The following is a 14,485-nucleotide window of genomic DNA, read 5'->3' on the forward strand; positions in this document are numbered from 1 at the left end:
ACTATGAATAGCAAAATGGCTTCCTCATTCATGAACTGATTCAGTCAACTGGTTCTTTCAGAGGAGAATTCCTTTAAAAATAGTGCAGTCAAGAGAATTGAGATTAACAGTAATGCCATTCACCCTGTGCAAAAAAATACATCCTTGGAAAAATATAGACAATCTACATGAGCAAAAGAAAACTCATTTGTAGGGAAGGAGGTACAAGAAAAAAGAAAATCAACTGCCCCATTTAAGGCATTATCCAAACATCCCATCAAAGGTCCAGCAGGCCTGAATGACCTTTTAGTGTTGTAAGTCCTCTATAGCCTTTGAAAGGAATTCTCTTTTAAGCTGATAGAAATGGTTGCCTCATTTTCTGTGGTTTTGCCTTTTTTAGAGCCTGTTTTTAAAGACCTAGTTTACTTGATGAGGACTAGAGCAAATAACCTCTAAAATTATTTTCCAGACCTTTTAAAAAAAAATCCACATTTCTATACAAGGCACAACAGCTGAGTATTTTCGACTTAACGTACCATCCCCCTAATACCATTAAATGAAGTGTTTTCTTTTTTTCTTCCTCCTTGGATAATTGCTTTGTTCCATAATAGATTTGGCCTCAAATCCTTCAAGAACCCTTCATAGTTGACATCATCTCAAATCAACTTCAAAGAGTTATTCAGAGCAATTGACTCAAACATCCACCTTTGCACTTCCTGCTTTCCTCTTTCTCAAAGAAAACATTTCAGAACCCTGCCGCCCCCCCCCCCCCCCCCCCCCCCCCCCGCCAAAGACAAAAACATGGCAAAGAGAATCTATGTAATGTCACATATATTATAGGTTGGGTCACTGACCTATTTGGAAACACATTTTATGTTATACAATTAAGCAGGGTCAGAAAAACAGACCTTCAGAAAGAAATGGACAGGAGCTCATTGAATATCTCCAATGGCCAAAGAAATATCCCTAAATTGGGTTTAGTTCAGTTTATTGACTCACATGATTACATGTTCCCATTGTTAAAAACCTTTCCTTCTCTTTTGTATTTAACAAATGACCAGCTGACATTATAATAACATGCTTCACTGAGATGAGGTCCAAGATGTGTTTTTTGAGGATGTCAGACTTCTAATTCATTCTCTCTCTCTCTCTCTCTCTCTCTCACACACACACACACACACACACACACACACACACACAATTATGGACTCTAGAAGTATTACAGATACAGTGGGAGGGGGCTGAATCTGGAATGAGAGGGGTTGAGTTCAAATTCTGGCTCTATTTCCTCCTTTTGTGACCTTAAACAAGTCACTTAACCTGTATAGGCCTCGGTTCCTCATCTTAAATTAAGAGAGTTAGATTAGATGTCTTCTAGCTCGAAATCAATGAACCTGTGATCCTCTGAAAGTACTATGTGGACCGTTATGCTCCATAAAAGGTTAGTAAGCTATATGGAGATACCTTCAGGTTCTGATTTCTACTCTCTCCTCTCACACAAGCTCATCTGAGGAGACATTTTTCACAAGCAGCAGCAGTCCACCTCAGTGATTGTGATGGGTTATTTTCTCCTAACTTCAGAAACAGCCCCATTACTTTTTATTGTCTCAGAGAATTACCATAGCAACAGTGCATAATTAACTGTAGCTACTGGTAAATTGGTTTTATTATTGCATTTGAGAAGCTGGCTTTTGCTGTGCCTTCACAGTGGTAACACTTTCAGAGATATTTTATTTTCTCCTGTGATAACTCTAGCCTTTATAAAAGTGAAAGATAGTTCAGCAGTAGCATCCTGCCAAAGCAAAATTAAAATGCTTGTCACTGATTTGGGGAGGAGAAAAGGGAAGCAAGCCACGGACCCCCCTCTGTTTGATTCTAGCATTTGCATCTTGGTAAGATTTGGCAATCTCCCACGGAAGTGGATTGCTTTTGAAAGACAATTATCTTATTACACAGCAGGGAATAGTTTTTAATTCCCTTTTTTGTCACTTTATTATTTAATTGCCAGCAATGGTCCCTCAGTGGCTGCTCTGTTATTTTTGGCTTTGCCATCTCTTGGCTGCATTTGTCCGAGGCCTCTAAACCATGCATCCATCTCAGTCACCTTGAATAAAGGGTTATATCATATGCTCCTTCATGTACTTTGCCATCATTAAATATAATGTCTTAGGTTACTTGAGCAAGCAGCTCTGGAAAACTGATTGAGGAGGCTAAGAAAGCAAACCTAAAATGTGTTTGTAGCCCTTAGGTAGCTCCCTTGGAGCGTCATGGAAAAAGCCACATAGTCCACTTAACCCCTGTGGACCCTAATTTCCTCATCTGTAAAACACGGCAAGAGTATCTTCTAGTTCTGAAATCCTGCTGTCCCAGGATTGAGGACTTCATTAACATGTCTTTTCTGTTGTCCCCAGTGCACTCTGACTCCCATCTGCATAAATCAGATCAATTTCCATTCCTGTGGGTGGTGTTTGCCAAAATGTCATGGCCTTTTGGAAAATGAAATCTTCAACCTGAGTAATGCCTGTTTTTAGTCCACAGCTTCTGATATGCGGTTTGAAGACACATTTTATGGAGCCGACATAATTCAAGGAGAAAAGAAGAGGCAGCGAATGTTAAGCTCCAGGTTTAAAAACGAATACGTCGATGACCCTGTGTACCGCACATTCTTAAAGAGTTCATTTCAGAAGAAGTGCCAGAAGGGTCTAGAGAATAACTAGGCCACCCAGAGAATCCTAGCAATGGCCACCAAGGAAGTAGAGATGTGACAACGGATGCCCAGCCGTCGTCGCCGTAGCAACATGCTTCAGTGAGATGAGGGTCAGGCTGTGTCTTTTGAGGGTAATGAGTCAGACTTCTAGTTTGGGGCCACAAAGAAAGTTTGAATGCACACTGTGGATTTGGCACATCAATTGAAGATCATTCCCAGTCTCCCTCTCACCCACAAGCAGTAATTTTGTATGATTCTGGATCAATTTGCCCGAGTGAGAGGGAATCATAGTCAATACAGACATCATCTAAAAAGAAACCCCAAGCACGGAAGAACTCTGGACAAAGCCTGACTTAGGGCTTTCAGACAGGAAACTTTTGTTGGACTCTCTATCTTACCCCCTACCTCCCCCCCCCCCCCACTCCCCTGAGGGCCAGAAGTCTTTATACAAGGTAGGAAGAGAGAGATTTGAGTATTTTCCACAGTCAGGGAAGGACTTTAACTTGTTTGTTTTAAATGGAAGTTTTTATAAAACATTTTTAAAACAAAGACAGCACGTCTGGTGCTGAGACATTATGCACCTGTGCTGTACTTGTACAAAGCTGTTACATTTTTTATATCACTCTTGCTCTTGATTGTGTCTGATGGGGACTGCATTGTTGGCCTTTGTGAATGTTTTTTTGGCTTTTAGGGAAGAATTCTTATGAATTATCTGGACTTTGGTTTTGGTTTTGGTTTTTTGTATATTTAAAGAGGGAAATTTGGGGCAGTTATTTTTAAACACTTTTTTTTTCCGTAATGCTTATTCCAAATAGATATTTGTAAAATACAGGTTTCTTTCATTATGTGTTTGTAAAATTAGAGTTTAAATATATATGCTTACATGGCTAGTTTTGAACTAATATAATATGATTTTCCTTTTTAAACAGCCTGCAAATGTACTAGTGTTTAAAAATAAACAATTCCATGTTGCTCCAGCCCACTGTCCTCTGGTGTGGTTAGTTACCTCCCTGACTCTGTTTCAGTTTAAAAAAACAATCAGTCTTGAGAAGAGGTTCTAGGTTGATGGCTTTATGAACTGCCGCAGACCACCTGTATCAGCATGTGACTAGGGATTTAATGTTACTTTATAAAAAGTAAACAAATCTGCTTTCCCAAAGCACCAACTTAACCTGGTGTCTTTCTTAGCTTCTCCTTTGAAACAGGGGTACTAAATTTGAAGGTGTGACCCTTATTTACACTGGGTTTCCCTTTTTATTAGAAGAAGCATAGTGTAGTGGATAGGGCATGGACTTGGATTCAGGAATATGTGGGTTCAAATCCAAGTCCTGTTACCTATGCTGTAGGCAAGTCGCCTTTCCTCTCTGGGCTTGTTTCCTTATGTGTAAAATGAAGAGGTTGAGCTAGAATAATTCAAAGCAATCCCTGCAGCTCCAAGTCTGCGATCCTGTGAACCTTCTCTGTTGTTGCTCATATGCTGCTCAACCACTGAAGGGTCACATGGCCACACTGAGTAGGCCCTCCATATATTTATGTTACCGTATCTTTCTCTCTAGTACTCTTCCTCAGAACAGTCATTCTAAAACTTTTCTTCTCTCTTCAAGCTTCCTGTATCGCATCCTCCCCTCGTCCTCAGGAGAGGACTTTGTCTATACTTTACTGACAAAATAAAGGCCCTTTGGTATAAATTTCCTTTTCTCTCCTGTACTATATTTCCAAACCCCCCAACATAATCTTCCATCTTGTCTTGCTTTGTTCCAGCCTCTGATGAGTAAAAACTTTTGGTAAAGAGACCCTTTACCAGTGCCAAGCCATCTATTTGTGCCTTTGGTGCCATCTCCCTGACCCTAGTCTCTTTTGAGAGCTTGCACCTTCAGCCATCCCTTTTCTCATCTTCAATCTCCTTTTAGATACCATTTCCTTCTTTATAGACTATAGGCATGTGGTATATCCTCTATCTTTACAAACTTTCACTTAATCCTATTATGCCCTCAACCTATTTAATAGGTGTCTACTATCTGTTATAGCCAAACTCCTAGAAGAATCCATCTAGAGTATCGGAGCTATAAGGGACATTAAAGGCCATCCAGCCTAACCCCCTCATTTTTCAGATGAGATAGCTGAGGTGGAGAGAAGTGAAATAATTTGCCCAAGGTCATATAGGTAGTGGGTGGGACTTGAATCAAGGTGCTCTGACTTAAGACCCCTTGCTACTTACATTGTATTATGTCGTTTTCATTTCTCTATCTCCTATTACTCAACCCCTTCCAATCTTGCTTCTTCCCCCCTAATCCTCTGAAGTTCTTCTCTCCAAGTTTACCAATAATCATTTAATTGCTAAATAAACAACAAATTGCTATTGCCTTTTCTCAATATCCTCTTTATCCTTTCTGTAGCTTTTTAAGCTGTTGAGCATCTTATATACTTCTTTTGACTTCTATGATGAGCCTCTTCCCCAGTTTTTCTCCCACCTGTCTAACCACTCCTCAGTCAGTTTTGCTGGATCTAGGTCACACCACCATGTAGTGGCTATCTTTGTAAGACTGTTCTGAACTCTTTTCTCTCTCTCTATCTCTTTTTTTCTTTTTCTTTCAAGGCAATGAAGGTTAAGTGACTTGCCCAAGGTCACATAGCTAGTGTCAAGTGTCTGAAGCCAGATTTGAACTCAGGTCCTCCTGAATCCAGGGCTGGTGCTTTATCCACTGCACCACCTAGCTGCCCCTCTATATTCTCTCTTGATAATCTCATCAGCTACCCTAGGTTCAATTATTATCTCTACAAAGATGCCTCCCAAATATATATATTCATCCCTAAGCTACCTTCTCAGGTCCATTTCTGCATCACCAATTGTTTACTACATATCTCTAATCGCCTGATTCTAGGCATCTCAAATTCATTTTGTTCAAAACAACACATTTTCTTCCACCACAAACCTAACCTTCCTCAACACTTTCCTATTATCTTTTGAGGGCAGTACTCAAGTTCAAAACTTCAGGTTTTTGACCCTTTACTCCATGTTAACACACCACATACAATTAGTTAGCTTTTCTCTATTCAGACTCTGCATCAACCCTTATATTGGTCTCTTTCTCTTCACACATACAGCCAGCATGCCAGCCAAGCACCTAGGGGCAATGCATATCACCTCTGTCCTCAACTATTGCAATACCTTCCCAAATGATCTCCCGACCAAGTTATTTCCCTGCTAAAGAAGTTTCAGTGGTTGCCCTTTTCCTCTGGGAAAAAATGCAGACTCCTCAGCTAGCTAGTCCTTGAAGGCCTATACAATCTGATTCCAGCCTCTGGCTTATTTCACGCCACCCCCTTTCACCAAATTGGCCTACTAGCTGCTTCTTGAAACCAGTGTTTCAGGTCCCCTCCATGTGTAGGATACATATCCTCCTCCCCGTTGTCCCAGAATCCTTCATTTCCTTCAAGGCTCAGCTCAGGTGCCATCTCTCAAGGAAAGTCTTTCCTAATCCCCCTAGTTGCTAGTGCTCTCTCCCACTTCCAGTTATCTTGTATTTATCTTATATCTCCTAGTAGGATGTAAGCTCCTTGAGGGCAGGGACTGTTTCATTTTTGTCTCTGTATCCCTAGTGCCTTGAATAGTGCTTTCTATATAATAGGAACCTAAGAAATCCATGTTGGATTGAATTGAGTTGCATGATTTTAAGTGCCAGAGGCAAGTTATTGACAAAGACAGGATTAGAACCTAGGTTCCTTACCTAGCTTTGATTTAGTGGAAGGAGTATTAGATTTATTGTCAGGGGATAAACATTTGGCTTACTACCTATGACCTTGGTGACCCCGATTAAATCTGTCAGCCTCTCTGGGCCTCAGTTTCTTCTCTTATAACATGAAAGCATTTGATTAGGTGACTTCTAAAGCCCCTTACCGCATTAAACCTAGTGAACCAAATCAGAAGTTCTTCCCTATGTGAAGTTTCCCTTTGAACTGTGCAAATGGCAGAACAATAGGGTTTTTATATTCCTGAACAAAGAACACCACCTTTACCACTTTATTTTTGTACCACATCAAACTACCCCATTCTGTCCTCTTTCTTTTGATTTTGATTCTTGCAGATTTTGAATAGAGCCAACCTGAATCTCCCGGTTGTTTGCCAGGAAAGTAGGTCTGTGTAAGGCATTAGAGGGCTTAATCAAAATAGGATTATCCATTCTGAACAAGTTGGCCTGTCAACAAGATTTCTGATTGGCTGCCACAGGAAGAAAATGAGCAGAGTCCATTTTAATCTTAAATACAGCTGTTTTTCATGGTCATACCTAACAAATGGTCTCCTAACTGAGTACAGCTGTATACAGTGCTAGAAAAAACAGTTCTAGGAATAATGAGCTCCTTTGCTGTTGAGAAACCCATCTCTTTACTTCACTGCATTCTTTGTGAAGTGGTTATTAGTTCTCAGACCAGACCGTTAAAGCTTTTCACTTGTTGTATGACACCGTAATTGTAATTTTAATTTCTTGGTGTTACACTGACTGCTTTTTTATTTTTTATTTTTTGGTACCGTGAAATGGGTTGAAGTCCCCTTAGCCTTAAAAAAAATTGCTTAGCTGTGACAATTCTAATGTAATTCTAATTGCCATTTCTTTCTCATGAAGTTGGAGGGTTTCATAAAATTTGCCTGGCATATATCAAAACAGTTTATTTAAGTATGTTTGAAATAAAAGCAAAATTAAATGGATCTTGTTTTCCTTCTTAGTGAATTTTTTCCCTTCTCTTTACACAGCCAGAGAAACATCAGAGACAGATCAATTATTAACCTAAGTCTCACAGATAAGTATATAATGAGTTGCAATAATGGCTGGAATTTCAGAGACAGAAACGATTTCCCTCAACGCTGTTAGTTGATCCTAAACTGAAAATGAATTACTACAACAACAAACCCAGCAAGTAGTCATCTCATGTGCAATGGGACACGTCTGGATGGGCTGTATGGAAGTTCAAATGCTAACTCTGTTGATTGCTTGCTCTGTACGTTGGGCAAATCACTCTCTGGGCTTCAGTTTCTTCTTCTTCTTGCAAAATGAGAAGGTTGGACTGGATGACCTCTTAATTTCCCTCTAAACCTCTATTTCATGAAGCCTCCACTGGGGGGCCCCACTACCTCCCCAAAGAGCCTATTCCACTTTTGGGTAACTCTCATTGATAGAAAACTTTCCCTCATACCAAGCCTCAATTTATATGCCTTTTTGCACCTTCCACTCATAGATGTCAGCTCTGCCTTTTGGGTGCAAAGCAAACAAGTCTAACCCCTCGCCCGCATGAAAGGTATAAGACCGTTATCATATACCTTGCGTCTTCTCCAGTCTAAATATCCCTAGTTCCTTCAAATGATCTTCACATGACATGAAGACTTCATAAAAGTGTGAAGACCTAAGACAGCTAACTATCCAAGAGTGAATGCCATTTCTGCTTGGTGCTGTCCTCTTGCTGCTGCTTCCCACTCAATATGGCTCTGACTGGGACTGAGAACATTATAGTAAAACTTACAGAGGTTAGAAGAATAATGGTGGGCAGCGTTAGCCACTGTAAAATAATATTGCCATGCTGCTCTTGCCTTTAAGCAAAGTAGGTATAGAATGATACAGTGTTGTCCTCGGGCATCTTAAAGCAACCTATAAATCTGAGTATAACTCTGAAAACCTGAGCATAGGCATGAATAGGGCATGGCCTGGGTCCAATGGCACACCTAACTCATTTTAGATACATACCAATGGTCTGAAGATATTTTCATTATGCAACATAAGTGGCAAAGTTTGGGCATAGCTAGATTTTTTAGCACCAACAATTAAAAACCAAGGGATTCAAAAGATCCACATGTTCTTACACACAATCCACCCAGCTGTCATAAAGAAGTTTAGCCCTTGTTGACTGAAAGAATGTTTCCCACACCCTCTGTGAAAGCATAAACTCTCCCAAAGCCCAGAGAGTGTTGACAGATTAGAAACATATGCCTCTCTCTTCTAAAGGTATAGTACACCTAGGGAATAGAAACATGAGTGAGACCATATGTTTACCTGTGTTTCCTCCAGGGTCCAGCTTTTAGTGAGTGGCCCAAGGCCATAGCCTTAAGTTGGCCTTTCCAGTCAAATGGTTGTTAAAAAATCAACTACCAGTAGCTTTAATAGTTCACAGATATTGCACTTATTGTTCCCTGGGATGGGGACCTTCTATGGCCTTTATTGAATGCAGTTACTAGGGTTGTATTGAGGACTTTTATATTACCACATCACCAGATGCTATTATTGGGCATGTGAAAGGACCCCATGGTATATAATGCAGTGGTGTTAAACTCCATTGAAATGGATCCCTGCTAGCCACCTACTGACTTAGAAAACCACAAATAAACATTATCTATGTTATATTTTTACTTATTTGGTCAAATATTTCTCCATTACATTTTAATGTGGTTGGGACCATACTTGGGAATTCTGTGGGCCTTCGGTCACAAGTTTGACCCTCTGTTTTAGCAGCAGATAGAGAGCTTAATGTACAGTTAGGAAACATGGATTTCATACGTTCATTCATTCAACAAGCATTTATTAAGTGAGTCAGCCATTAATCATGTATTAAGTGCTTATAAAGACAAAAGTGAAATATTATCTTCAAGAAGTTTACATTATAAAGGGGGAAACAGCATTTATGTGGACCTATGATTTTACTGGTATAGGAAACTTACATATACAGAAAGTCCCTTTGCCAGTGCAGGTAAGCGTCTTCTCCACAATTTGCAGTCTTAGAGAGCTGCCTTGGGAACTAAGAAGTTAAATGACTCACTCAGAATTACACAGACAAGTGGGATTTAAACCCTACTGCTTCTGAGGCTAATAACCACAACACCATAGCAACGTATTCATATATAATTATACAGAATATATACAGAAATGATACAAGGTAGTTTGGGAGGTGGCAGCTAGGTGGAGCAGTGGATGGAGCACTAGGTCTGGAGTAGGGAAGACTCATCTTCCTGAGTTTAAATCTGGCCTCAGACACTTACTAGCTGTGTAACCCTGGGCAAGTCACTTAACCCTACCCTGTCTGCTGAGTTTTCTCATCTGTAAATGGTCTGGGAAAAAATGGCAAACCACCCCAGTATCTCTGCCAAGAAAACTCCAAATGGGGTCATGAAGAGTCAGACACAACTAAACAACTGAACAAAAATAATAACAAAAAAAGTTTGGAAAAAGAACACTAAGAGCTGGGGTAGGTGCTAGAGCACGGGGAGGGGGATGAATAGAAAATAAAGGGTTCATGTAGAAGGTAGTGCTTGATTTGAGTCTTGAGGAAGACTAGGGATCTGAAGAGGCAGAGATGAGGAGGGAGTGCAGTACAGGAAGGGGGATGGCCAGTGCATTACACCAAGATGGTATATAGAGCATCATCAAGCCTCTACTAAGCACCAACCATGTGCCAGGCACGTGCTAAGCACTGGCAGCATAAAACAAAGAAAAATACAAGGACAGTCCCTGCCTTCAAGGAGCCTACAGGCTATAAAGGGGGAAACAGTATGTAAATAAGCAGGCATCCAAATGACAGATGGAACCTTAGAGGGGAAGACTCAGTTCTGTGTAAAGCAACAAATGAGCTAGTATGGCTATCTACAGTGTTCCAGATTGCTCTAGATACTGGAGCTACAAAGACAAGAATAAAACTGTTCCTGCCATCAAGGAGTGCGAAGGAAACAGCATGAATACAAGTAATTCAGTCCAAAAGATGCACAAAACAAAAAGTATTGGGGGGAAGGGAGGGCAGGGCAAATTAGCAAGTGGGGCTTTATGAAGGAGGTGATACTTGAGCTGGGATTCTACAATGTGGGGGGTGGGGGTGGGGAGTGCATTCCAGGCATGAGAATAGCCTGTACTTGGCCATGGGAGATGGACACTGGTTCCTGTAATAGGACCAGCAAGTAGGTCAGTTCGGCTGGAATGCAGGTGTGTGAAGAGTAACGTACCACCAGCCTTAACAGGTAAGGTAGAGGGGGCAGCTAGGTGGCGTAGTAGATAAGCACCAGCCTTGGATTCAGGAGGACCTGAGTTCAAATCCAGCCTCAGACACTTGACACTTACTAGCTGTGTGACCTTGGGCAAGTCACTTAACCCTCATTGCCCCACCAAAAAAAAAAAAAAAGTCATGTAGAGCCAGCTTGGGAAGGGCTTTAAAAGTCATGCAGAGCATTTCTATTTTGTTCTAGAGGCAGGTGGGAGCCATTGGAGCTTCCTGAGCAGGGGAGTGACATAGTCTTATCTATTCTGTAGACTGAGCAGTGGATAGAGTATGGGACCTAGAGTCAAGAAAATCTGAGTTCAAATCTGGCCACAGTCACCTACTAGCTCTGTGACCCTGGGCATGTAACTTAATGGCTGTTTTGTCTCAGTTTACTCATCTATAAAATGGGAAAATAGCACTTCCCTCCCAGAATTGTTGTGAGGATCAAATGAGATAATAATTGTAAGCACTTAGCACAGTGTTTGGCACCTAGTAAGTGCTGAATACATTAGCTATTATCATTATCACTATTATTGTTATTATTATTTACAAATGTTACTTTGGAATCTGTGTAGAGGAAAGATTGGAAAGAGGACAGTCTAATAGAGGGAGACCAATTAGGAAGCTATGGAAAAGTCTAATCTAAAGGTGATGAAGGCCTGAACTAGAATGGTGGCCACGTGAATAGAAAGAAGGGAAACAGGTGTGAGAGCTGTTTTTGAATCATATCTATGACCTGTAGGTCACTCTATGACCTTCAACAAGGTACGTACCACCTCTGAGTTATGGTTTCCTCATCAGGAAAATGGTTATAATAATATACTGTTTTTCTCACCTCTCTGACTTTTAGGTCACTCTATGACCTTGGACAAGGTATGTAACACCTCTGAGTCAACAGTTTCCTCATCTGGGAAATGGTTATAGTAATATACTACCTTTATCACAGGCTTGTTGTGAGGAAAGTACTTGTACTTAAAGACAAAAGTTTTTATTTGGGAGATGAGGGTTTTGGACCTCTTATTTCATCAATGTAGTGAATTCCTGGTGTAAAGACTTACCTTAATAATGTAGATCAGCACTCATCTAAAACTTAAAATCTTAGTTGTTTGGAACCATGAAGGGGATACGTGACTTTTCCATGTTCACAAAATGGGGAAGAGTCAAGAGTCAAAGAATGATGCTAGTTACCAACCTAAGAGACTGCAACAATGGTGGTGCCTTCCACAAAAATAGACAAAATTTGGAACAGTCTGAAGAGAAAGCTAGTAAGCCCTATTTTGGACAGGTAGAATTGGAGATATGTCTGAGACACCCAGTTCAAAATGCCCAATAGGCAGCTCTGAAGCTGTAGAGAGAGAGACCACAGATCACAATTATCCACATAAAGAGGAGAATGAAACCCAAAGAAGCTAATGAAGTTGCATAAAATTCAAAGTTAAGAGCCAAGGGCCCAAGATAGAGCCTTGAGATACACACAAACTTTGAGGGTATGATAAGGATGATGACTTAGCAAAGGAGACAGAGGAACCATACGTGGAGGAGGAGAACCAGGAGAGCTTAATATTACAAAACCTTAGAGGAGAGGGTGGTCCGTGGTGTCAAGTCTAGCACATAGGTCCAGAAGGAGGAAGCCTGAGGAAAGATCAGATATGGTGATTAAGTGATCATTAGTTACTTTTTTGTTGTTGTTTTTTTGTTGTTTTGTTTTTTAAGTGAGGCAATTGGGGTTAAGTGACTTGCCCAGGGGCACACAGCTAGTAATTGTTAAGTGTCTGAGGCCAGATTTGAACTCAGGTACTCCTGACTCCAGGGCTGGTGCTCTATCCACTGGGCCTCCGAGCTGCCCCCCATTAGTTACTTTGAAGAGAGCACTTTCAATAGTATAGACAATGGCCCCTTCTAGAGGCAAAGCTTCTGCTGCAACCTGTGCTGCATGCTCATTTCAGACCTAGATCCCACACCCTTCCTACAATCATCCTAGCAAGTCTCATCTTGTTAATACATGTTGCATTTGGTGCTTTAGCTTTATTTCTGTAGAGCTATTTTCCTCTCCCACACATACAGTCCCCCAGCTGAAAGTGACCTCTGGAAAGAGAGTGGAGTGGGTAAAAGACTGGGTCCAGAGTCAGGAAGCTTTGGGTTCAAGTCCTGCCTTGGCCATAAAGCAGCAATGTGACCCTGGAAAAGTCACTCAACCTCTAAAGGCCTACAAGGTCACCCTGTAAGAGTCTAAGTTGCAGAATTTCCCTCACCAATAACATCCTACAGCCATGAAAGCAAAGGTCCACCACACTCTCTGCTATCTCTCAATTCTTTAATAAGTTCCCTCTTGAACTATGATTTAAATGGATTCTACTCTGGATAAACTCAATTCAACAAATGATTTATTTAAAGTTTTATTATTGTCTTAGTTTTTGTTTCCTAGTCATTTATGAATATACCAACCTTCTCTCTCTAGCCTTTCTTGATAATAAAGAAAAAAAATGGCCTAGCAAACATTTATGAAATGGTTATTATAGAGTGTCACAAAAGTCTTGGTACAGCTGCAGGCATTCATGGTAATAGCCATGTATAAATGCAATTTTGAACACAGAGTTGAAAGGTGGAGTGCCAGGCTCCGATAGGAAGTATACTAGAAGTATACTAGAGCTTGCTCTACTGGACCCAGAAACTTGTTCATTGACTGATCATAACTGCACTGAATATATGTGTGTGTGTGTGTGTGTGTGTGTGTATGAGAGAGAGACAGACACAGACACAGACACATTTGGAGCCAGCAGGAAAAAAGAGATTATTTCCTCAAAGTTAAAATCTTAATCTTTTAGTTCCATTCTGACCAATATAGCTTAGGTAACGCTAAAAACAAGGAAGGAAAGCTAAGTATACAGTTGCTTGAAACCACACATGGTCATATTGCTTTCATAACAAGGCAGTCTGGACCTTATAGTATCTTTGCATCATGAAAAGAATTGAAATTTCTTTTATGCCAAGAGACTTCTATAACTGAATTACCCTCTAATCAAGTTATAATGTAGCTGAAAAATACTATGAGAGTACAGGAGCATGTGAATGACAAGCAGGCAGAGTTCCCACCTATAAGACAGCAAGAAATACAATGATGCAACTTGTTTCCTGAAAACTTCCTTCCCCCACCTCATAGTAGGACGATCTCTCGATTTCTGTCTGATTAAATAACAACAACAACCACCACCACCACCACCTCTTGGAACAGTTTGCTGATACAGTTCCATTTGTTTTTGGTCACTCTTCTAAATATTCCAGTTGAATAGTAAAAGAAAAAAAAAATGTAAATCTCCATTCAGTTGGAGACCTTTGGCAAGCTATTGCTAAAATGGAATCAGAGCTCTTAAAAAAAGTTGGTGGTAGAAATGCAGATTAGGAAATCATCTGCAAATAGCTGATAATTGAAGCCATTAAGGGCAGATGGACCTAATAAGGGAAAGCATATAGAAAGAGAAGAGTTGAGCACCTTTGAGCCTGGGTTCAAATCCCTATTCTAACACAGTGTTTACCATTAGACAAGTCTTTTAACCTCTCTGAGATTCTATTTACTCATCTATAAAATGGACAAAAAAGATACTTGAACTATCTGCCTCACCAAAGTCCTTGTGAGGAAAGTACTTTATAATCTGGGAGAGACAGTATGGTATGGTAAAAAGTATACCGGTTGGCTTTGGAATCAGAGCACCTGGGTTCAAATTCTTCCTTTTATTCACTGCCTGTATGACTTTGGACAAACCCTTTGAGCCTCAGTTTCTTCATCTGGAA

At 40.5% G+C, this 14,485-nt stretch overlaps 1 protein-coding gene across 7 annotated transcripts in view; it reads left to right on the plus strand.

The window, feature by feature from the left end:
- The window catches only part of KDM4C (lysine demethylase 4C), a 430,228-nt gene extending 422,857 nt beyond the window's left edge, over positions 1 to 7,371 (plus strand). For 6 of the 7 annotated variants that reach the window (XM_043966024.1, XM_043965986.1, XM_043966007.1 and 3 more), the window contains one exon: positions 2,511 to 7,371. In XM_043966024.1, the coding sequence (XP_043821959.1) occupies positions 2,511 to 2,696 (186 nt within the window). In that variant the 3' untranslated portion in view covers positions 2,697 to 7,371. The remainder of the gene's footprint in view (positions 1 to 2,510) is intronic. The other variant, XR_006353225.1, reaches the window with a different exon arrangement.
- The last annotated feature ends 7,114 nt before the right edge of the window (positions 7,372 to 14,485 follow it).

Source organism: Dromiciops gliroides, chromosome 1, assembly GCF_019393635.1.
Source record: "Dromiciops gliroides isolate mDroGli1 chromosome 1, mDroGli1.pri, whole genome shotgun sequence".
In the NCBI taxonomy this organism is placed as follows: Eukaryota; Metazoa; Chordata; class Mammalia; order Microbiotheria; family Microbiotheriidae; genus Dromiciops; species Dromiciops gliroides.